The sequence below is a fragment of the Poecile atricapillus genome, chromosome 11 (assembly GCF_030490865.1).
Source record: "Poecile atricapillus isolate bPoeAtr1 chromosome 11, bPoeAtr1.hap1, whole genome shotgun sequence".
Lineage (NCBI taxonomy): Eukaryota > Metazoa > Chordata > Aves > Passeriformes > Paridae > Poecile > Poecile atricapillus.
Genome location: NC_081259.1, coordinates 19,587,469 through 19,611,361, shown reverse-complemented (window position 1 = coordinate 19,611,361; position 23,893 = coordinate 19,587,469). Strand labels below are relative to the sequence as shown.

General features: G+C 43.7%; 1 protein-coding gene across 6 annotated transcripts in view; it reads right to left on the bottom strand.

The window, feature by feature from the left end:
* MYO9A (myosin IXA) overlaps window positions 1-23,893 on the bottom strand; it is a 173,401-nt gene that overhangs the window by 100,854 nt on the left and 48,654 nt on the right. For all 6 annotated transcript variants that reach the window (XM_058847326.1, XM_058847322.1, XM_058847324.1 and 3 more), the window contains exons 3-6: window positions 12,030-12,124; window positions 7,822-7,884; window positions 6,059-6,158; window positions 3,332-3,388 (exon numbers count right to left, since the gene is read on the bottom strand). In XM_058847326.1, the coding sequence (XP_058703309.1) occupies window positions 3,332-3,388; window positions 6,059-6,158; window positions 7,822-7,884; window positions 12,030-12,124 (315 nt within the window). The remainder of the gene's footprint in view (window positions 1-3,331; window positions 3,389-6,058; window positions 6,159-7,821; window positions 7,885-12,029; window positions 12,125-23,893) is intronic.

Sequence of the window (23,893 nt, the reverse complement as noted above, 5' to 3'; positions counted from 1 at the left end):
GTATCAGTGGATCATTTTCATTTAAAGCTTTGCCTTTCCTGTGTGGAAAAGGCAAAGCTTTAAATATATTTTTCAGTAACTTTATTTGAACTACCAAGAAGTTATTTCAAAACTGGGAGAATCTGAAATCCAGGGTATTTTATACTTTTGGATGCTCCCATGCCTGAACAGTTGAGTTTTTCCCTTGATATCAGTCACTGACATGTTCAGAAAAATCCAGGGACATTCCAGACTCACCCAAAGCTGTCCTGTACCAATATTTAAGGAACAGAAATGCTCTTTAAATGAATATATAGACCATTAATGCCAAATTTCTTCCGCTTTGGCTCACTGTAGGCCTCCCATGGATCATTTATTCTTTTCTCTGCCTTTCCAGCCTATATTTAATATTCTACCCATTGCTGCCTATAAAAACTACCCATCTATGCATCAAGATGAATTTATTGTGTAGCACACAGTATTGTGCTTTTTTAAACCTTAGAGTATTTTGCTAACATTTAAACCAGGACTTTTTACAAGTAATTAGAGACTTTTAACAAGTTAATCCAAATGTAAGTAAGTATAAAAAAAAATTCTATAAAATATTATAAAAAGTTTATTAGAATAATACAAATAAAAATTGTAGCTGCAGTTGGAATTAATTAAGCAGCTGAATGCACATAGATTATTTTGATCATCTCCTGAACATCTTATTTATCACACAAGCGAATGTGCAAAAAATTTTGGACAAGTAATTAGGAATCTGCATTACTTGTACTCACTGATAGTACAAAAAATGAATCATAAATACAGAATATACAGAATTAAGTTATTTTATAATATCAGCTTTGTGTTTTACAGCATTTAAAGTCTCACAACCATATCAACAAATTTCTTCATCCCACTCCAGAACATCATTACAGCCATAGTTATAATTAGAGTGGAAAACCCTTACTTAAGATATAGATTTATTTGTATTATTTATATATTTAAATGCTGATATTATTATTTATTGTATTGTTTACATATTTTAAATATTTATTGCTACATAGGAGACTCCCACACAACTGCACTAAAAGCCAGAGAAGTGCAGTTGGACAACAAAATCGAAATTTTTTTATCAATTGTCCTCAGAGATCAGTTAATGCTCCATGGGCAAAGTGATTTTGGAGCTGTTGAACAGTAAAACCATTTAAAACCATGCACAGCATCGATGAAGGCAGGGATTGAAATTCCAGAAGAAAAGACCAGCCTGTTTTAGGGAACAGTCATTAGAAAAGGGCATTTCCACCTTCCATTAGGAAGTGATCTGAAACGACCCAGAGCTCTCCAAAGGAACACAACAATGGCATCACCAAGAGCAGGGACACCACAGGCACCGATTACTCCCACCATAAACTTCAGGATGAGACCTTGACTCTCATGAGCTCCAACCCTGGCTTCCTCATCACTGCACTTCCACTGAGAACTCAGCAGAACTTCCCACCCTTGTTCTGGCAGGACCTGGACTTGGCAGGACAACACCACCCCCACAAATCCTGAAATCAGGCTGGTTTAAAGCTTTTTTTAAATACCCCGAGTGCTTTTAGTGGCACTCCACATTCCAGGAGACATTTTCATTTTCTGGCATCATTCCTCCAAAATTAAGTCACGAGTCAACAGCAAAATACCCCGGACAACTCTGAAGTAGCACAATCTATGCCGAAGGCAATTTAATTAACGATTTACATAACAATTGCCCGACTCATTAATCCGCATGGAAAGACAAATTCTCTACTTAAAAGCGGATGCTCTCTGCAGTGTTCCAGCACAGGACCGCTTCCTAATGGATGATAAATGAAGGATAATTATAAAATAGAGGAGTGTCCTTGATATTGGAGCAGACAAGCGGCACAAAGTCCATCCCCACAGACCTAACTTGCCGTTAATATCCTGCCAGAGCAATTAGTTTCCCAGCAAAAGTGAGTCCCCCTGCTTCCTACAGTCACATTGAAGTGATCCATGGATTTCCATGGAAAATTTGAAGAGGATAAAACAGAGCTGCTTTATAAACTTGGGGTCTGCAGCAGGTTGAGTCCATGGGTATGGGGAGAAGCCCAGTGTAGGCTTAAGAGTGAATCATCAACTGAAGTCAAGATGTGATTTACCAGGACTGTGACAGAAAATCGTCCCAAATAAAATTATCCTGAACAAATTAGCAAATCAACAGCCAAATGGTAATGACGTGGTTTTGTCGTGCAGGGTAAGGACACAGACGTGGCAGCCCCCAGGCTGGCAGGGTGTTCTTGGTCATGCCAGGAGAAGGTACCAAATTTCAGGGTTGTTTTAATTTTAATTCCTTCAGCAAATTGTCCCAACCCATTCCTAAAGCAATTAAGGGCTTTTCAACTTATAAAGGGTATTAAGGTCTAGAACAGCATCTACTCATCACTCCCTGCTCCTGAAGGACCCCTAAGGATGCTGAAGGATTAAGGATGCCAATCCAATATTCAATATTTTTAACCTTGTGAGGGAAATTCCCTCCTCCCCTGCTAAGGATTTGCAGGGAAATGTTGCTGTTAAGACACTTGTTTAGCCTGAGTGAATTCCAGCTCCTTCCCAGACCACCTCTTACTCTTTGAGATGCACCAGCAAGACTTATGCAGTCATCAAGCACATGGGAAAGGCAGCAGGAAGGACAAGCAGCTGATGCCAAACATGCTTCCACATGCAGGACACACCCGTGGGGAGCAGCACGGGACACACAGACACCCAGAGCATGTCGGTGGGGAAGGGGGAGAAGCTTCACCATTCCCTTTTTTGGCGCCATCCATTTGGAAAGGATGATTATGTCAGCAGAAGGATTTTAGGAGAATGATTGTTTCTGCACTCTGAACAATATCAGGATTTGATTTTGTCACAGATGGCTAGGGGGATGTTTTTGGGTTTGCCTGTTTTTTCCTGGAAGCTGGAGAGCAGATACACCACTACAACCAGCATGTACCGAAGCATCTCTTGGGGCTTCAAGACATTGATTTGTTGTTTTATTGGAATGGAATTTCAATTTTCACATTGCTGCCACATCACAATTTCCATAAATCATCACGTATTCTATCAGGAAGGAATGAAAACCCCCTTAGCTTTCTAAAACTGAGATGACTGTAGAGAGCTGACCATCTCCAACTGCTGAAGAAGCTTTCCAGATGGAAGGAACCATAAAAGGGCTGTACTGTCACAAACAACACCACTGCAGGACAAAGGGTGGTTAATGGGTTAAACTTCATTGGATTTGGCCTTCTTTTCATTCCCTAAAACACTCAAGTGAGAGCAGCCCTGCACCAGCAACACGGAAGAGGAGGGTTCTTGTACTGACCGGCTCCGAGTCATAGCAATAATCATCCCAGCTCTGTCTGAGGGGTTTCTTTGTCATCTGAAAGCAAGGCAGAGCGGGTTAAGTGGTGTTCCCACCCCAAATCACCCCGAGCACCTGCTCCCTAACCGGGAAAATAGTTGTTGTTATTCTGCAGAGTCACTCCCTAGTTTTTATTTGTTTTAAGGGAAGATTTATGATGCTTTTGCATTCCTGGTGCTGGTTCCTGCTCACAGTGCATCAGTGAGGCCCTCTCATCAATAATCCTAATGGATACTAAAACCTTTCCTTCTCTTACAGAGTTGGGGAAACCCTTGATTTACCTGGAGTTGAAGAGCCACTGAAGCCAAAATCCCACTGAAGAACAGATTTGGTTTGTATCTACTCTCAACCTCTGCTCCGGAAAAATACAAGTGAAGCAAAAGTGAGATTCTTCAAAGCAACACTCCAAAACTTTTTAGGAATTTGTGTCTTTTTCCAATCAGACAGAGATGGAGTAGAGGGAAGTCAAAGCATGTTTCAGTGACCAGCCCCAAGAAGGAGAGACAGCTCCTGAGGAGCTGAAAATAAGGATCTAAACCTGCAAATGACTGATTTCAAAATGGATAAAAGTTAACAACCAGCACAGAAAATATTCAGTGAGCTGCAGGGTACACAGGGGTGGGTGCACCTTGCCACTGGGGAAGAGATGGAGAAGTCCCCCATACTCAGGGGATAACTTTCAGTAAATTTGCATTTAAAAATAAATTGAAACCTTTATTTTCAATCTGGTTCCTGTATTTACAGAGCAGATTTTGGTGAAATATCTGAATAGATTATTTCCCATCTACAAAACAAACTCCCAATTTATTTTGCGTAACACAACAAGATCCGAAGAACCTGGGAGGAGGAAAGTAAAGCCTGACTCAGGACTGAGTCACTCCTTCACTTCAGGGGCCTGGTTCAATATTTTATGGCTTCTCTACATGAATATTTAATTTTCTGTAAAACACTTCAGTGCATGTCTGAGCTGGTTCTTCTTCCTTTTAAAAAGGCAGGGTCTTCTCCAGGACACACTTAAGAAGAGACTGCAAATGTTCACGGGTCATTTTGTAATTTTTCTCTTAAATGTTTCCAAAGTTTCTTTTTCCATTTCTCCACTATCTCTTTTCTCCTTTTTCTCCTTATTTTCTTTTTCCTTTCTCCTGCAGGGCAGGGAAAAGCTGCTACTGCACTATCAGATGGTCTTCATGTGAAACCATGCCCAGACCACACCTAGAAGTGCTGCTTTTCCATAGTTGTCAGTGTTAACTCTAATCCTAACTATTAAAAAATTATTTAAAAACCAGCCAAAAACTCAGAGTGTCACTATTGTCCGTACACTGTGTTCAGGGAAGTCCAGAATCTGCTTCCCTGATCCACTGGACTGATCTTAGCACCCTTCTCCAGCTTACTTGACCCACAGCACCTTAATTTAGATTAAAATAAACATTTCACCCTAAATTATAGTATTGCTACTGGTTCCTCACACTATGTGCCATTAGAGTTCTAATTTTTCTTTAAATATAAATGCTCTTAAACTGCAGTGTAAAAGAAAAGGACTGTAATTAAAAGCAATGTTTTCAACTAACAGAAAGCAACTGGATGGCCCAACAGAACTTGGGAATCCAACAAAACATTCCATGGTGGCATCTTCCCACTGCAGAAGTGTGGCACAGATGGTGCTGGAGATCACAGCACGTTCTCCAGCCAACGCCTGAGGCACAGAGACTCCAGCAAAGAGCCCCCAGCCCTCGGAGTGCTCCTCACTTGGGAATATTTCCCAATCCTGTGATGGGTGTGTGGGAGTCGTTAATATACAATGGATTTTGGTGTTGATTGCCTGCTTTAAAAGCATGCTTAAAAAGTCCCTGGTAATTGAGAGCTATTCCTGAGTGAAGTTATACTTCTAAAAAGACTAAAGGCAGTTTAGGTTGGGCTGTGGGTCCAAGTTTCTCTCCAGTTTAGGGGTTAAATCACTCTACATTGCTCCTCATGTTTCAGCACCAAGAAAATTGCAATTAGTTAAAATCAACATGTAACTTAACTCCTTTTCCATTTATTCCTCCTCTTGTTGGTCTTTTTGAAGTCCCTACTTCCAAGAGTCACTGGATAACTGCCTAAATACCTAAAGTAAATCAGTTTATTATAAAATTATCATCATGTAAACTGAGTTTGTTAGGCTGTTGGTAACACTTCATCCATCATTAGTTTCCAGGTTTTCAATGGCTGCTGTGGTTTAGTTATATTAGAGTTGTTCTATTGTTAAATTCAAAGGGCTCTGCTAGAAGCCAGCCAGAAGCTACAGAATTAGGACTTCCTCATGCAAGATGTTATATCCCAGTATGCCACATTTTCCCTTTTTCTCCTGTTCAGGAGACAGATATTAATGAGTAAATGACATTCACACAGAGAGCAGGATATTCTGACTGTTCCTCCCTCCAGCAATCAAAAACTCAATATATTTAACATATCCCAGGCACAGAAAACACTGATTATTTTTTCCCTGAAACACTACCAGGTGCTCAGATTGCTAATGCAGAATTATTTCAGTGACGGAAGACTTCCTATAAACTATTAAAACCAACTTTTACTACTCCACAACTGTAAAACCCTCCACTTTTACTACTCCACACCTCTTCTTTATTAGCATTAAGTATCAGCAGAAGAAAAGGCAAGACCATAGATTGTATTCCTGTACAGTGCTCCCACCTGGTTAAGGTAATGATATTCCTCTGGCTGCTTCAGGTGAAATGCTGATCTCTCCTCCTCGCTCGCTCCTGCCAGGAGGTAATAAAATACATGGTAGTTCCTGGTGACAAATGAAAAACAAAAGCTGTTAGACTCGAAAATGAGCAGCAGCACTGAGCAGAGGCACATGGAAACCTCCCAACCTGATTTTCCAGCTCCCAAGCTCAGGCCTGACACCGTTTAGAGCTGCTCTGTACCTGCTGTGCAGGGATGGAACAGATTCAATTATGCAATGGAGAATGAGATCCCTCTTCTCCATCCAAGGACAGCCACTGCTCTAGAATCTACTTGAATAATTTCTAGCTGGGATGATCAGGTTTTCCTTCAGAACCATGTGCAAGGTCTACATATTTCACAGAATCCCATAATTATTTAGGTGGGAAAAGAGCTTCCAGCCCATGGAGTCCAACCTGTGCCCAAACCCCACCTCGTTCCCAGCCCAGAGCACTGCGTGCCACGTCCAGGAATTCCCTGGACACCTCCAGGGTTGGGGACTCCAAACATCCCTGGATGGCCCCTTCCAATGCCTGACCAGGCTGTGCTACAAGAAATTCCTGCTGATGTCCAGCCTGAGCCTCCCCTGGCACAGCTTGAGGCTGTTTCCCCTTGTCCTGTCCCTTGTCCCCTGGGAGCAGAGCCTGACCGTCCCCAGCTCCTTTATCAGAGCCCGATCTCCTTTCTTAGAATCATAACGTATTTCCTTGCAATGCAGAAATTATAATTTTTCATACCTTACTGCTATTAAAAAGGCAATGACTTTGCAGTTGCAATTCCATGAAACACGACTGAAAAATCTTCAAGTATTCAAAAACTCAAATATTCAAAATACCTGAATACCACTAATGCTAAACCCAGCCCAAGGGACACTCATCTATTCTGCTTCCAGATGACTCTAACAGAGATTAACACAATTTCTTTCTAAAATTAAAACTGTGCTTTTATGTTGGATGTTTTCCAAGAGGATCCAAGTTTAATCATCTCACAACACCCAAGAGGATGTTTGTCAAGGCTGTAGATGCTCTTTAACTCCAGGAACAGCCCTGGAGCGTTCCAGAAAACTCACACATCTGTCTCCAAAGGGAAACACAGCCAGAAGTGCCAAGAGTTGAAAGACAACTAAAGGCAGCAAAATTATTTAAAAATGGCATAATAATTACTGAGAGAGGAGAGGAATATGCAACAAAGAACATGCAGCAAATTAGTAAAGAACACTTCATGTAAGTTCATTCTTATATAATTTTGGCTCTTTCTAGAGGTCCCTCTGAAGGCTTCAGTGAACTGCAAAGAAGAATGAAAATACCATGTTTCTCTCCTAACATGGCATATTAAGCAGTTCACAAAGTTGCACAAGAATGAAGTGGCACACCATAATCTATCTGCCATAAAGACAATGAAAATTAAACGAAACATAACAATATGGAAGGTCCTCTGCTCATGGCAGGGGTTGGAACAAGATGATCTTTAAGGGTCCCTTCCAATACAACCCATTCTATGATTCCTTGGTAAATCAAAGACAAATCTTGATAAAATAAGGGAGTTTATTCCCTCCATTAGCACATTTCTCCCTAAAAAAACCATTCAAATATGAAATGCATCATTAATCTGCAGCACAGGGTTAAGAGAGTGAAAATCCTTATCCCCTGTGCCAGCTCCACAGGGATTTAAGTTATCTGTGCCACATACAGGAGTTAAACCCAAGCCTTGGGCAGAACAGAGGCACCCACCGCTCGTTGTGCTCCTGATAGACCAGTCGGGACTTCTCCAGGAGGTATTTTTCAACATAAGCTCTGCAAGGGAAAAATCAAAGCATCATTCATTGACCTGATACTCAGCTTCAATGAGCACAGCTTTACCAGGGGCTTCAGCCTTGGTACCCACACAAAGAAGTTTCAGCCTTGTTTCACTTAGTTATATAAATTTCTTCCTCGGCAGAACAAGCCCAATATTATGTTTGGCTTTTGAGGGTTTTTTGGTTTGATACCGAGCCAAAACTAACTTGGATCTGAAAAACATGATCTCAGATGCTTCAGCCTATGGGCAAGAGAAATGTTGTCTGCAAGGAAGGAGCTCGGATCCCCATTTCATCCAAAGCCAGCAAAATCCCATTGCCCGCAGCCCTGGAGCTGTGCACATCTACAAATACATCCACGTGTGGAAGTGTGCAAGATGCCACTGAGCTGCAGAATCAGCCCCCAAATCCCCATTCCCTCTTCCAGAAGAGCGACCTCTCAGCAGAAATTTGGGTTATTAACTTCTGGCTCCAGTCAAAAAAAAAATAAACAATTGTGAAAGCACTGCAGTTTACATTTTCTCCTAAGAGCCTCCACAACAAACACGCTCAATCTACATATTAAATATTTTTTTCAGGTTTGTTGAGTTAAACAAAACTTCCCTAGGTTTTTTTCTTCCAAACAGACCTAACCAGTAATGACAGGGATTTAGAAGCTGGAGTTCTAAGTGGCCCTTTGGATGATGGAGCTGTGTTTTAATGCTGACAGATGCCCAGTGACGTGGCACTGACAGTCAGAGCTATGTAGGAGCTGGGAAACCCAATGAACCTCGGGCATGGTGGGACAAAAGGAGGTGTTTCCACACTGGCTCCTCCACCAGAGATGGGAAAGCCAGATCTAATTATTACCTTCAGCACAACTTTTTCCCTTCCCTCCATAAAAACTAAAATATAAATCATTTGGACAGATGCAGAGGATTTGTGAAAATTCTTATGGTAACTCTAGGGAGAGGCTACTGCAAGTGGCAAATCCAGCTCCCCATGGGATGATCTTGTTGGACAGGAGGAGTAAAGGAAGCCAGACAGTAAAGCTGTACCCCTGTTTATTCCCTGGGAGGAAGGTGGGAACAGTCAATGGATATTTCTCATGCAGTTTGATGGGGTTTTTATGTTCCCTTTCTAACCTGAACCCAATTTTTCTTTCCCAAGCCATGAATTCACGGCAGGGTCAGGGAACACATGAGTGAGAGTATCCCTGATCCCACTGATGAGATCCCACTGGATAATGGCTCAGACACTGCTGTACAACAACCTGCAACATGTCCATGCCCTTGGCATTCATCCCCACCCCTGTCATTTCTGCTCTGATTATAAACAACCCCAAAAATCATTCTTAAGCAATAATTTAGATCAGAAAGGTCTTCTGGAGGTCCCAAACATTATTTCAATCAGTAGAATTAAATTTATTTATTTATTCATTTGAAATGTTAATTTTAAGCAGTTTATATTTTTAAAATTTTATTTTATATTTAATTTTTTTAATTGATGCAGCAATTACAATGCTATTTTAGTAAAATGCTCCCTTGATTAATGCAAAGGTCACAATGAATCCATGTCCCAAGAACAACATCTGTCCCTACTTGTAACAGGAGAGTGAGCAGGAAAACCAACTTAAAAAGTTGATGTCTCCAAATTTCTTTTTATTTACCATTGTCAGCTATGTCAGTTCTACCTTTAAGAGCAAAGGAAAGGAATGATCCTGTGTAAAACACTGATTTAAGCACAGAGAGGCTGTATTTCACAGGGCTTTAATTTAAACCCCTCCTAGCTGTCTCTAAAGCCTCTCCTATCTGGCTCTTCTGCCATTCCATGGATCATGTCAGGTGTCAAGGCTTTTGATCAATTCATGGGGACAGAACAGGTTGCAAAAATCTTCCTCCAGGCCTGCTTTATCATGGACCAGGGTGCCCAAAATTCAGGAATTCTCCTGGGAATGCCCTGAACTGCAGCACTACTCCTGTTCCATCAGTCTGAGAGACCATCCAAGATTTCATCTCATGGGGTGGGGTTGGGTCCTGCTCAACCTCCTGCCTGTTCCTTCTCTTCAGGTTTTGGGTTATACTCAGAGGGGTTGTAAGCAAATATTCAACTGCTATTTTCAACCTCTGAAGAGAGGAAAACTCTGATTCAGAGCTGCAATTTATAGCTCCATTACCAAAGCTACTGATATGCAGAACACAGGGTGATAATTGATTTGGGCTGTGCTGAAAAAGTATAGGCTAAACTTCTACAAAAATCTTTCACAGGGAAAAAAATGTGCTTGTGTGCCACATAAACTTTTTGTTTTTAAAATGTTTATATTTTTCTTTAAACATCTTTTCTTTTCCCTGCAAGCTCACAGCAGAGTACAGTCACATCACACTGTGCAACCAAAGACCAAGAAAGCTCGTTTTTTAGAAAGCAAAGAAAATTCCTCCTATTTTATGAACTAGAATGTATGAATATCATGTTATTTGCACATCTCTGCCAAATAAAAATAGAGGCCACAACCACAGCACTGCTACATCATGCCAAGATAATACATAGTTAAAGCATTTGTTGGATTCTTGTTACCCAGGAGGTATTAAAAAATGAGGTTTATCCTTTTAATAGAACTGTGCACCAGAATTAAATAAGGGGGGAAAAAGAGCTTCAGGTTTGATGTAGGATGCAAAACCAGTGGGATAAGGACGTGGAGTACCCAAGCTCACTGAAAAATTAACGGCAGCTCTTTGTGTGATCCTGTTCTGCTATAAAATAAGAAAGCAAAAAATTTTAAAAGCAATTCTCTAAAATAATAACAAAAGTCCCAGCAAGAGGTCTCTTAGCCAGCTGTAGAAATTATACAGCCCCTGCTGTATGCTTCTACTCCTCATTTTTCCAACTGACTCAGTTAACCTGGACAAAAAGGGGAGTTAATGAAGCCCTGCTCATTTACAGCTCCTTGGTATGGATGCCATGGAAACTATTTAAAGCCAGAGAGAAAGCTGGGTTTAGGTAATTTCATCCCTGCCATGGGCAGGGACACTTCCACTGTCCCAGGCTGCTCCAAGGCCCATCCAGCCTGGCCCTGGACACTGCCAGGGATCCAGGGGCAGCCCCAGCTGCTCTGGGCACCCTGTGCCAGGGCCTCACCTCCCTCACAGCCAGGAATTCCTTCCCAATATCCCATCCATCCCTGCCCTCTGGCAGTGGGAATCCATTTCCCCCTTGTCCTGTCCCTCCAAAGTCCCTCTCCAGCTCTCCTGGAGCCCCTTCAGGCCCTGGCAGGGGCTCTGAGCTCTCCCTGGAGCCTTCTCCTCTCCAGGTGAGCACCCCCAGCTCTCCTAGCCTGGCTCCAGAGCAGAGGGGCTCCAGCCCTGGAGCAGCTCCGTGGCTCCTCTGGACTCTCTGCAGCAGCTCCAGCTCCTCCCTGTGCTGGGGCAGCTCTGCAGGTGGGGTCTCACCTGAGGGGGCAGAGGGGCAGAATTCCCCCCTTTCCTGCTGCCCATGCTGAGGGATCAGCCCAGACTATGGGGGGTTTCTGGATTCCCAGTGCACATTTCCACGAGCTTCTCATCAATCACTACCTCAAAATTCTTCTCCTCAGGTCTGCTCTCAAATTTCCAATGCTGAAATAAACTGAGAAGCACAGTGGAGACAAGGATCTCCTTGCAATTACCTGGGAGGAAAAAGGGGCTTCCACTGGTCAATGGCTGAGTTAAGGAGAGACTTTCAGGGAGAGCCAGGGGGAATCAGGCAGAGAGCAAGAGTGTGGCTCAACAGCCTCCAGAACTCCCAGCCATAGACTAAAACCTCCCCATGGCTCCTGAGCCTGAGGCAAACCTTTCACTGCACATCTACTGCTCAGCCCCCACCCCACCCCAGCTAAAACGTTCCCCTTTCCTGCCTTAACTCCTGTCTGAAGAGGAGATGTTGCTTTTCAGGTTCGTTCAAAGTTTGACATCAGGATTAAAGAGAGCTCAGCTGGCTTGAAGGCAGCTCAGGTGTATCCACACCTCAGCACCCACCTTGAATGCACCAATATTTCCATAACAGCAGATTTGAATAAGCTAAAACCTATGAATTTTTATTTCCTATTCCAATTTTGGGAAAGACACTGGCCAAAGCACCTAAGAGCCTCCTGCAGCCTGTTCAGGTTTGGGTACACCCAGCACCACTTACCCCCGCACGGTGCCCGTCTCCTGGTAATTCACCTGGATGAATTTGCCAAAGCGACTGGAGTTGTTGTTATGGGCTGTTTTTGCATTTCCAAATGCCTGTGAAAAGAGGAAGATGCCATCATTACACTGGAAAAGCCTCGCCTGATTTCCATGGGCGTCACTCACAACTGAACTTGGGGGACTTTCCTATCATTTCACATCAAAAAAAAAGGGGACAGGGAAAGTTTTTTAAGTGGTTCACAAAATAATCCAACGAGCTGCTGGGGACCATGTTCCTTTGCAAGCTGCTGCTCATAAAGAGAAACTAAACACTGGTTAAAAATAAGGTGTGAGCTGCGCAGAAGAGATTTAATGTTTGAAGTTATTACAGTCTGCATTAAAGCTGTGCTTTATTCATTTAAATAAATATACAAGTACCCTGCTCCAACAAGACTCTACATTTTAATGAGCTAGAGGAAGCTGCTTTTTAATTATATGTGGAATTAGGAGGGAAAACGCTTTGAAGGCTACTCAGATGTTAGACAATGTCATACACAGCATTGCCATAACCCAGAGTATTTTCAGCATTTCAGACACCCTTGTTTCCATTTGCTGCTGTTGCTTTTCCAAAATCAAAATGCTTTTAAGTCTTTATTATGCAAAGCTTTTATTCCAGCCCTGCCTTACCAAAGCACTGACTGGAGAGAGTCCTTTTTGCCATTTAAAAGAAATCTCTGAACTGAAACTGCTGTTTGCAGTTGTGCCTAAATCACTTTTTTAATCATCAGGACCACGGTGACAGAATCTGCCAAGCCACCAGGTCCAATTAACGCTTCATTTATTAAACCAGTTTTCATAACCACACACCTTTTCTTCTAAGTCAAATTTATTTAAGGTAATCATAATTTCAGAGATAATTTCCAAGTGTTGCTCATGTCTGCGCATTTTGTGCTGAGGCTTAACATCAGAGCTCAGCTCCCAATAGATTTATTCCCTGCTCAGCTATTTATTAGAAAAGATTAAAAAGGCTTTCCATCTATAATCTGAAGCTTTTCAAATGACCTTTGTGGATTAAACTTCCCAACTAAAAGCAGAATATAAAGGCCAAACAAAATGAGACCTTGGAGAAAGGGCATTGGACGCATCCTGTCCGTGCATGAGCCGGTTCCCTTCCCAGGCTGATTTATTTCCCAATTTGCTCAGATTTAATGATTTAAGAACCCACAGAGGTTTGCCATGGAATAACAACGAGATTTTCCCCTTACATGAATACAGGGATTTGTTTAAACTCCAGCTACTGCATATGGATCTGCTTTAGTTGACTGAAGCAGGTTCTGGGAGAGCCGAAACCTGCCGAGCAAACAGGTTATTCTGGAATGATGATTCCGGAGCTGCAGCTCAGGAACCCTGCAGAGAATTCACATCTTTTCAGGCTGTTCACACTTCTTTCTTGCTTATTTGCTCCAAAAATCCTACTTGCACCCAGCATCCCCCCTCAACTCACCCTGCAGAGGACACTGAAGGCACCCACACCTCCCCTGAAGCTCCAGATCTCTCCTGGAAAATCCAGTCATCCTCTCCCCAAACCAGGAATTTTGGTATTAAAAGACAGGACGTTTAAGGTTTCCAAAGGATTTACCTCCAGGTATTTCAGCGAGCAGAGACACAGCAAGAAGCTTTTAAGCAGAATATTCAAGATATGCAAGTGCATCACCTTATATTTAGGTATTAGTTTTAAATTGTGTTAATTAGATTATGAACATTTCTCTGCTATGGGATCACTCATGTTCTAAGAAACCATCTTAAGGCAATGAGATAAAATTTCTATACACCTAATTAACATTGCTTGTTAGAGAAGCAGCAAGATGAACCTGAACAGACCAAAGAGGAGGCAGCAGAGTTTTATATAATCTCATATAATAAATTTTCATAAAATTTAATAAAGAATTTAAGCAAAGAACAATATTAAGATCTTCTAGTTCAATTCCCTGTAATTCTACCTTAAGTAAATGCTCACAGAGACAAACAAAGTGCATTTATTAAGATTTCTTTGGGAAGAGCCTTACTCAGGAATCAATCTTCCTTATTCTGTAGCAAGGAAATTTAGGGGAAAACATTTCAAATACAGGAGTGGGGAACAGCAAGATTCCTCTTATTTTATGAGCTTTTTTGGGGATGAATGTGCCAGACCACATGATATGTTATAACCCAAATATCTCCAGAAATCACAGCCCATAATGTCCCTCTTTCATGCATTTTCTTTCGTGCTGATATAAATGAGAAAGGTCTTTGGATCCCTTCTTGTGCAAACTTTGGGTGACTCTCCAGGTCCGGCACGCTGGGAACGGGCCAACAAGTAGCTGGAGAAACGTCTGGTGTTTGATTTGAGACAACTTAATACATTTTTGTTTGCTTTACTCACAGGGTTTCTTTAGCAGGACTGTTGGGCTATAAAAAAATGCTATTAATTCAATTTATACGTGTCTAATCCATACAGACCCGACCAGAACACCCTGTCCCCTGAAAGAGGGGCAGAATATAATAGTTCAACCTCAGAAAACAACTTTTAACTTCTCTAAAACAAATTATCTTCTGTTCATTTGATTGCCCTTTACTGACTCATTGATTCGAGGCTGCTGAGCAGCTCAATGGACAAAACTCCATAACAGCATTCCGAGGATTCTTGGGGAGACCAAAGCTTTTACTGGCCAGGGCTCAACATTTGGAAGGAAACAAAATTCAATACGTTCCTCTGTAGGAGCTGGGAGTCCCTCTGGACTCGGAGGGTGATCCAGCAGTTTGGAGAAGGTTGGAGAAAGCAGCTCCATTCCTCCTCCTCCAGCCCTCCTGCACAAAGAGATGCCTATTGGGACTAGGGGAAAAAAGGGATTAACAGTTTCCTGCCTAAATGCTCCACGTTCCTCCTGATGCCAGAGGCTTGCAGCCTCCTCGTTCTCGACTGACTATTGATGCAATCTGGATTAATTCCAGATTACAGTCAGAATAAGGATTATTTTAATGTCTTTCCTGAAAAAAGGTTACTTTCCAAACCTCAGCAAACGAGAAAACACCGTGGTGACTTGTTCTTACCTGGCAATAAAACACTGCTCTATAGATCATCCAAACTGAATGTTATTCCTCCATAGAATAACAGCAGTATTCTCCTACAGAATAACAGCTGCATTTCCTTATGGAATAACAGCTTCTGTGGTGAAAGAACAAGTGGAAATACAGGCCTTTGCCAACATGTTTTAGGTCCCCAGCCCTAAGAGGAGCCTTTAGCCCTCACAATTAGAGGGAAAAATAAAAACATCATCTTCTCTTTGCTGTGCAGGATAAGAAATATATTAATAGACAAGAGTTTTTAAATGGTTCCCCATTAACCTGAAACGTAAATTGAATTTTTTAGAAAGCCATATCATGAATATACCAGGAGAAAAGCAAGTCAACTGCTTAAACTGCTATTGTGGAATACTTATATTAATAATTATATTCCATAGAGGGGCACAGAAGGGACTGGAAGCAAAATTCCATCAAGCTCATTAATGCCAGGGAGAAGAAACAGGTTAATATCAGACAAGACAGTGCTGGAAGATTCGTATTCCCTGGTTTACTGTGAAACTGGGAGTTCATTAATCAAATGTATTCATAAAAGTATGAATGACTTGTAACTGTGTGAACACGTTGGGAACAGCTTTGCTCAAATCTATTTCCCACCAAGGAACAGAAATACAGAAGGGGCTGGAGCAGCAGGAGCAGCTGAGGGAGCTGGGAAAGGAGCTCAGCCTGGAGAAAAGGAGGCTCAGGAGGGACCTTCTGGCTCTGCCAGACAGGAGAGGGCAGCTGGGAAGGTCGGGCTCTGCTCCCAGGGAACAGGGACAGGATGAGAGGAAATGGCACCAAGCAGTGCCAGGGGAAGTTTAGGTGGGATATTAGGGAAAAAAATGCCACATGAAGGGTTGTAAAGCTTGGAACAGGCTGCCCAGGGATGTGCTGGAGTCCCCATCCTGGGAAGTGCTCAGATAAAGACTGCATGGGGCACCTTGAGGACATGGCTTGGTGATGAACGTGGTGATGGTGCTGGGTGGTTGTTGTATGGAAAATCTTAAAGGCCTTTTCCCACCTTAACCCTCCCAGGATTCCACGATGCACATCAGATGTGCCTTCCCATGCTTCTCCCACAGCTTCTGTTGGAGAAACCCAACGTGTGCATCCACAAAGAGCGGTGGTTTCAAACATCCCCTGTCATTTATATTTCCAGATCTGAGGGCTGTTTATACCAAGATCCTATACATTACGCTTCAAAAAAAAAAATAAATCCATCAACACCTTTATTCCAAATGAAAAAAACACACAGAGAAGAAAAAAAATATATTGGAATTTTTGAAATTCAATGTCTTTTTTAGGTGTCCACGGCATTCACAAACTTCTTCCTACCCCTGAAACATATACAGCAGGATGATAAAGATCATTTTGCCTAGTTTTCATTCCACCCAAAACCAAGCTGCCAGCACTCCTCTTGCCCTATTGTATTGTTTTTTAACAGAAATATATTGAATTATGCCCAGAACATAAACTGCACGTACACTGCTTAAGTAAGAACTGTGCTAAATCCCTTCCCATTATTGCTCCTGCTCTGGGAAGAGCTTTTAAACCTGCAGCTCCCACCTCCTGATAAAATCTTCCAGCCCAAATTGCTCTGCTAAAACAACCCTATTTTGACGGATCTTTCCGACTTTCAATTTCCACGGGGAGCCACTTGGATGCAGAGAGATCACGGCCCCTAAGGAAGCACCAAAGTCGAAAGGTATGAGGTACAACTTGAATGGCTGCAAAGAAAACAGCTTTTATGGGAACCCCCCAAGCTGTGGTTCAACAGTAATACAGAAAATCTAATTTACAGCAGCTAAATGCGACTTGAAGAGCCAACAGCTCAGGGTTTTGCTCTCTCGGCTGTGGCTCCGTGTCCCACACTGACGGATGAGGCCAGCGGTGCTTTTGTGGTCAAAATCACAAACCACAGATTATTTACAGTGTTTGTGCTGCAGGGCCTGAGCAGGGCCTGAGCCTGCCCTGCAGCCCTGAGCTGCCACACACTGACCTTTAAAGGCCTGCAAATGTTCCTACCTCGCTGCTCTTTTCTTCAAGGGGTCATTGCAGCACCTTGAAGAGCAAACACGGGATTTCCATTTCACAGAACACAGAACCACACAACCACACAGGGCTTTGGGCTGGAAAGGACCTGGAACATCATCCAGAGCCACCCCCTGCCATGGGCAGGGACGCCTTCCACCAGAGCAGGCTGCTCCAAGCCCATCCAACCTGGCCTGGAACGTTTCCAGGGATCCAGGGGCAGCCACAGCTGCTCTGGCCAACCTGTGCCAGGGCCTCTCCAGCCTCACAGGCAAGAAATTCTTCCTAATATCCAATTTAAATCTCTCCTTTTTAGTTTAAAACTGTTCCACCCTTGTTCTGTCACTCCATCCCCTGTCCCATGTCCCTCTCCAGGTCTCCTGGAGCCCCCAGAGCCTTCTCCTGTCCAGGTGAGCACCCCCAGCTCTCCCAGCCTGGCTCCAGAGCAGAGGCTCCAGCCCTTGGAGCATCTCTGTGGCCTTCTCTGAACCCTCAAACCAAAACATGACAAAGCAACTTAAATTCGAGGTGTTTAATGACAAAATACCTTTTTTTTTGTTGTTTGCTTAAAAATTGGTGATATTTGTCTCCAACATTTTAGAGCAAGCATGTCCTGGCTGTGGACATGAACAGAACCTAATCCTACATCAGTCTTTGACAGCAAACACAGCAGAACATCTCCTTGGTGGTGTTTGCTTCCTGTGGTAGCTGAATTTTTTACTTATGAGCTTCTCAAACCCATGGAGTTTCCTGCTTTTTCCCATAAAATCAATACTCAATTTTTAAGCAGGTGCAGCAACCAAAAGGTGCCTGTCCTGTCCCTGCTCTTAACCACCCACAAAAGAATCTTTCAAATACATGACCTGCAGATACTTCAGATGGGGAAAGTCTGGAGGATAAAGACACCTGGGAAGTGCTGATGAGACCCTTCCTCTCCCTCCTGCCCCTATGGAGGACATGGAGAACAGGTCCATATGGCTTGCAAAGACTGCCCAAAGGGCCAAGACCTTATTTAAGGGGCCTCCCCACACCAAGCAAACATTCAATTTGTTGCATTTATGAAGTTTAAAATGCTCTTCATCCCTTCACTGACACTTCACTGTCAATGACAGCACAGCCACCACTCCATGGAATTAAACTCAGTGGGATTCTTCCAATAAAAAACACACTAAATCCTTCATTCCATAATTACAATTACTGAACAGCAGCCAAGTGAGTTCTACCCATCAACAGACAAACCCTCTTGTAATTAAACTGATGTGCAAAATACAACTCTCATGGTACAAACTATAAAACATCTTTTAAAATAATTTTTTTTCTCATTACAGACAATTTATGCCAACTAAAAATGTCTTGTCATGGTAAGACACTTGCACTGACCCTACCTGGGGTGACAACTGAGATGATTCAAGGACAGCACCTTCCCCCTCTGGGGAATCATGTCAGCATCCTGGAATGGAGAATCATGGAATCATAGAATATCTTCCACAGGAACCATGGAGTCCAGCTGCTGTCCCTGCACAGGACACCACAATAATCCCCCTTCCTTGAGAGCACTGGCCACACTGCTGGGGCTCTGTGAGCCTTGGGGCCGTGACCATTCCCTGGGGAGCCTGCTGAGTGCCTGAACCTGCTCTGTGGGAAGAACCTTTCCCTGATATCCAACCCAGCTCCTCCTGACACAGCTCCAGCTGTTCCCTCAGGTCCTGTCCCTGGTTACCACAGAAGAGCTCAGTGCCTGGAGAAATTAAACAACAAATTTTTTGCAACAACTTGTCTTAAAATCCAGGCTCAGTTATGACCACGTGTCCCTGTGCACATTGAGTTTGCACTCCCCCAATACAAATATGGAAGAGAAGGACTTTAAATGGGAGAGCAGCAACTTAGAGAAGGTTTAGGAGTCAATTTAGTTGAAGTGCCAGTGTGATGGAAATATCCAGAGCACCAATATGAGGTAAAATACCTGAGATAAACCCTATAAACATCACTACAGCACACTGTTGTTTGGGAGATGTGATGCAGAGGCTCTACCAGCTATGTAAGAAATAGGATTTAGTGTCTGCATTCCTGGCAAACACTTCACTGCTGGCAGAATATTCCTCCTTTTCCCATGTTTAAGCACAGGATCAGACCACTGCAGCTTCTTCCTTTCAAATGATGCTCTGGAAAAAAAAGAATTGCCATGAAATCACAATGCAAGAAAACAAAACCTCAAAACTCAACCAAAGCCTCCGACCTAAGCCCTCTTCCCAAACAGGGACAGTTTTCCTACGCAAGGGAAATAATGGGAAAAAATCCCGGCTGAGCTGGCAGTCACCAGCAACGTCTGTACAACGGATCCTGGAGGCACAGGCTGCCAAATCCCTACGGTCTGGCAGACATTCCTGCTCCTCTGCTCAGACATTCATGTTTTTGTGAGCAGGGTGGACAACCCTGGGAAGAACAGCCAAAGGCTCGTGTTTTCCAGCAAACTTGCACACATTGGCCAGCAAATATTTGGGTGGAAAAAAATCTTCATCCTAGGTTGAGCTTTGGATTTAAAGAAGCATCTCAAAATGAAGCTGGGAAACTTGGTGTTATTACAGTGTCTCTCCAACTCCCAACATTCATGTTCTGCAGCCAAAGAACAAACTTTACTCCATCAAATGCAGGCAGCAAGTGTTCAACAGGTGCCAGGACTGAGCAAAATCTCCTTATTGTTGCTTCAAATGATTTTTTCATAGGATAAAGACATAAAATAATCACAAAAAAACAGCAATGGCAATAAAGTGACCACTTGGAAACAAGTCACAGCTAAAGGAGGAGGTTTTACACTCCCCCAGTCAGCAATACAAGTACTGTAAACAAGCTGCAGTGGGAACAAAGCAGCACTAATAGAATGACGATGGATAAAAACCCATTAATGTATATATTTCAAGTGATGACTGAGGAGGATATAACCTATATAACAGGTTATATTATGCATTGCAACATCAAGTCATATCACAATTTCCTTCTCACCTTTTATAATCCCCTTATGCAGAGCTGGATCAAGTGCACCGATGCAACACAAACTGCAGCTGCTGCAAATAAAACCTGTCTGCCATTGCTAGCAAGAGCTTCACACAGTGCCAGGAGCACTGCTGGCTTCCTTCACTTTGAATAAAGGACTGCTGCAAATAAAGGAGTGAGAGCAGCCCTGGGGGAATTTGTTGGTGGAGGAGAAGAGGAGAAGAGCTGCCCTGGCAGCCCCAAACCCCCCAGCCCTGGGCTGAACTCACAGCAGGGGCAGCAGGGCAGGGGGGGATTCTGTCCCTCTGCCCCACTCAGGTGAAACCCCACCTGCAGAGCTGCCTCAGCCCTGGGTCCAGCACAGGAAGGACCTGGAGCTGCTGGAGCCAGTCCAGAGGAGGCCATGGAGAGACTTTGAGGGCTGGAGCCCCTCTGCTCTGGAGCCAGGCTGGGAGAGCTGGGGGTGCTCAGAGAGGGGAGAAGGCTCCAGGGAGAGCTCAGAGCCCCTGCCAGGGCCTGAAGGGGCTTCAGGGGAGCTGGAGAGGGAATGGGGACAAGGGATGGAGGAACAAGAATAAGGGGAAATGGATTCCCACTTCCAGAGGGCAGGGTTAGATGGATATTGGGAAGGAATTCCTGGCTGGGAGGATGGTGAGGCCCTGGCACAGATTGTCCAGGGCAGCTGTGGCTGCCTCTGGATCTGTGGAAGTGTTCCAGGACAGGCTGGATGGGCCTTGGAACACCCTGGGCAGGTGTCTTTGCCTTTAGCAAGGTTTGGAACAAGATGGGCTTTAAGGTCCTTCCAACCCAAACCATGCTGCAATTCCATGATGACAAACAGGTAACAACATTCCAGCACCACATTTGCCTTCTTCTTCTCCAGGCTGAGGCTTTGGAGTCTCCAGAGCTCCTGATCATTCGTGTCTCATCCGCCCTGAAGCGCTTGATAAAGAACATGTGACTTTTCTGTTTTCAAACAGTCAACCATCCATATATTTCAGTGCTCTGCAGAAGATGGGGGTAAATTCCTGTCTCCAAACCATCTCCCAGTTTTTAGAGCATGGAGCATTACATCCAGCTCTAGAAAGCCACCCCTCACCTGTGGCTTCACATCCTTCACAAAGTAACACGGTTTGGGTCTTTTTGGCCTGTTGTCTTGGAAACATTGATGTTTCAAATGACACAATATATAAATGATATGTTTTAAGGTATAATTTCATTATGTTAAATGATCCACACAGGAAACTACATCCTGAGAACACTGTTGGTCAACATTTTGCTTAGCTATTGTCACCACTGTCACCTGCTGAGAGCTCTTGTAGCACTCAGAGACTTGCTGAAGCTGTGACTCGCTGAATTTAGGAGCTGGTGATGACAGGCTGCCATTGCCAGAGCCTGACTGCAGCTCATTCCCACACCACTGACTTCAGGTGGAGCAGCTGTGGACCCTGAGCCTGAGGGCAGGTCTGGAAACAATCCAGCAGAGTCCTGGGAGGTCGTCCTGAAGACACAATGCCAACCCCAGGTGCAACCACAGCCCCTGCCCAGCACAGAAATGAAACCACCACTGGCAAGAGACTCATCCTTTGCAGAGGCATCTTCACCAGCTTCCATCCCCTCCTTCCCAGGCATCAGCCTCAGATTTAGGGAGAGGGATGTGGTCTGCTGGACAAGCTTTGGACACTCTCCAGCCCCTGGAGGAAGCCTCTCCAAGTCCCTCCAAAACTCTTTTACTCTTTTTTTTTAATATAATGATTCAACATGGGGCCATAAATGTTTGGAAATGAAGTTTCAACTTCCTACTGCATATTTGGGTAGCCCAAAAACAACTCAAAAGAAAAAAAAGAAGCAGCATTCACTGCACACTCTGGGCTTGATATAAGTTTTCCTGCAGTTTGTCACCAACAAAGTGAAAGGCAGGAGAAAGTGTCCCTATCGTAACACTCCCCATCTGGAACCTCTTAGCAGAGGCACAGAGCCCTGATGTATATTTGACACACAGTTTTTCCTGCTTTTCCCAGGAGAAATATGTGTAATGAAGAAAAACAAAAACACGTTAGGCAGCAACCAAAACATACCAGTGTAACCCGAGCCTCAGCTTGGCTCCCGCCCCTGCTGTCCTTCCTCTAAGACCTCAGCCACTTTCTGCTTCTTAGGGACAAAAATCATCCACACCCTCCCCTCCAACAAACAAAACCCAACCAAATCACAGCTTTGCCATTAAATCAACACAATAAAACCCACTTTTTTTTTTTCTGCCATATAAAAAATCTCTTGAGTAAGGAGAAGGTTAAATGTGAATCCACACATCTCCAGCCCTTCCTTGCTTTTCTGTGGGATTATATAAATAATCTATAACTCTTCTTGATGCAATTCCAAAATTTCAAGCACCACTGAGCAGCAGCATAAAATTTCTGTGCTTCGTATGCAGCTTGGATGAGTCGCTTCCACCATGGCAGAGCTGCTGGGCTTGTGTTTTCCAGCTTTTGTAATGTTTCAGTAGCCACAGGCAGCTTCAGATGTCTGACTGACCCATAAAAACACCTTTTCCCTTATTTCCACAGTCCAAATGGTGAAGCAAAAGCTTAAAAATACTTATTAGTAAGTGCTGGGATGGACCCCAACACCTGCAGGAGTCAGACCGAGGTGTAGCACTGAAAAAATTATTACCTCACTGGTCAATGGGAAGCATTGAAAAATAATTGTCTTATCAGAGACCAGAATATTTGATAAGCACCAGGAAAAACAATAGCTGGCACTGGCTTTTTTTAGGGAACAAAAGAGAAGTCTCAAAAATCAACGTGTTCCTATCAGATATTTGTGTTAGGAGAGGCTGTCTGTTTCCAGCCGTTAGGTAAAGCAGAACAGGACAATTCAACAGGTACCGCCTGTCACCTTCCCAGAGGAGTTCATTTGGGCTTTCCTTGAGTTCACCATGGAGAGGTTTCCTATGAACCGAAGCAGGTTCCTGGGCTGGGGGTGAATCTGACACCATCCATTCCCTGCGAGGAGGAACAGCTGCGAGGCGAGCGCGGCGCAGCCGGTGCCCCGCGGCACGAGATGGGCACAGCGCTGCAATTCTGTTTGTCATGGGAGAGCTCTCCAGGCAGGGAAGGAGCTTTCATTTCCAAAGCTATCCTGCCAAAACCACCTATTTAGCTTTGTGCAATGTTCCTCAACGCTGCCAAGGCCGGTATTTCTGGGAACAGAGCTCTGGGGTTTAAAAGAAAATCCAACCAAAAAAGGAAAGCCCTGAATTAATGAAATTAAGGGAAATGTCGTGAGATTTTATACTCCAACTTTCCATATCGCAGAAAATGTTTCAAAACCAACACGGATATTTTTCTGCTGTCCACCTCTTCCTAGCCTGGCTCTGCAAAATGCCAGTGGTTGGGATGGATGTTGGGAGCGTGTTTTCCTTTTCCTTTTTGGAAAGGGCAGGAGTCAAACCGAGCCCAGGCCTGGTGTGCCAGGGCAGATGTGCTGCCAGCATGCCAAGAATGCAGTGGCCTTGCTGCTCCTTCTGTCTGCACCAAGATGAGCAGCAGCTCTTCATCATCCACCTCGGCCAAGCAGGGGAGATCATGAAGTGGGGACTCAAAGCACCTTCCTTCAATTCCATGTTTTCATGTATGTATTAATAAATATAGTTGTATATTCCATGGAGGGGTAGGATTTTTAACAACACTTCCAAGTATAAATTTTTACAGCAGCCACATGCATCCAATCTCACTGCAAGACTTCCAGGAGCAAGGAGCTGGC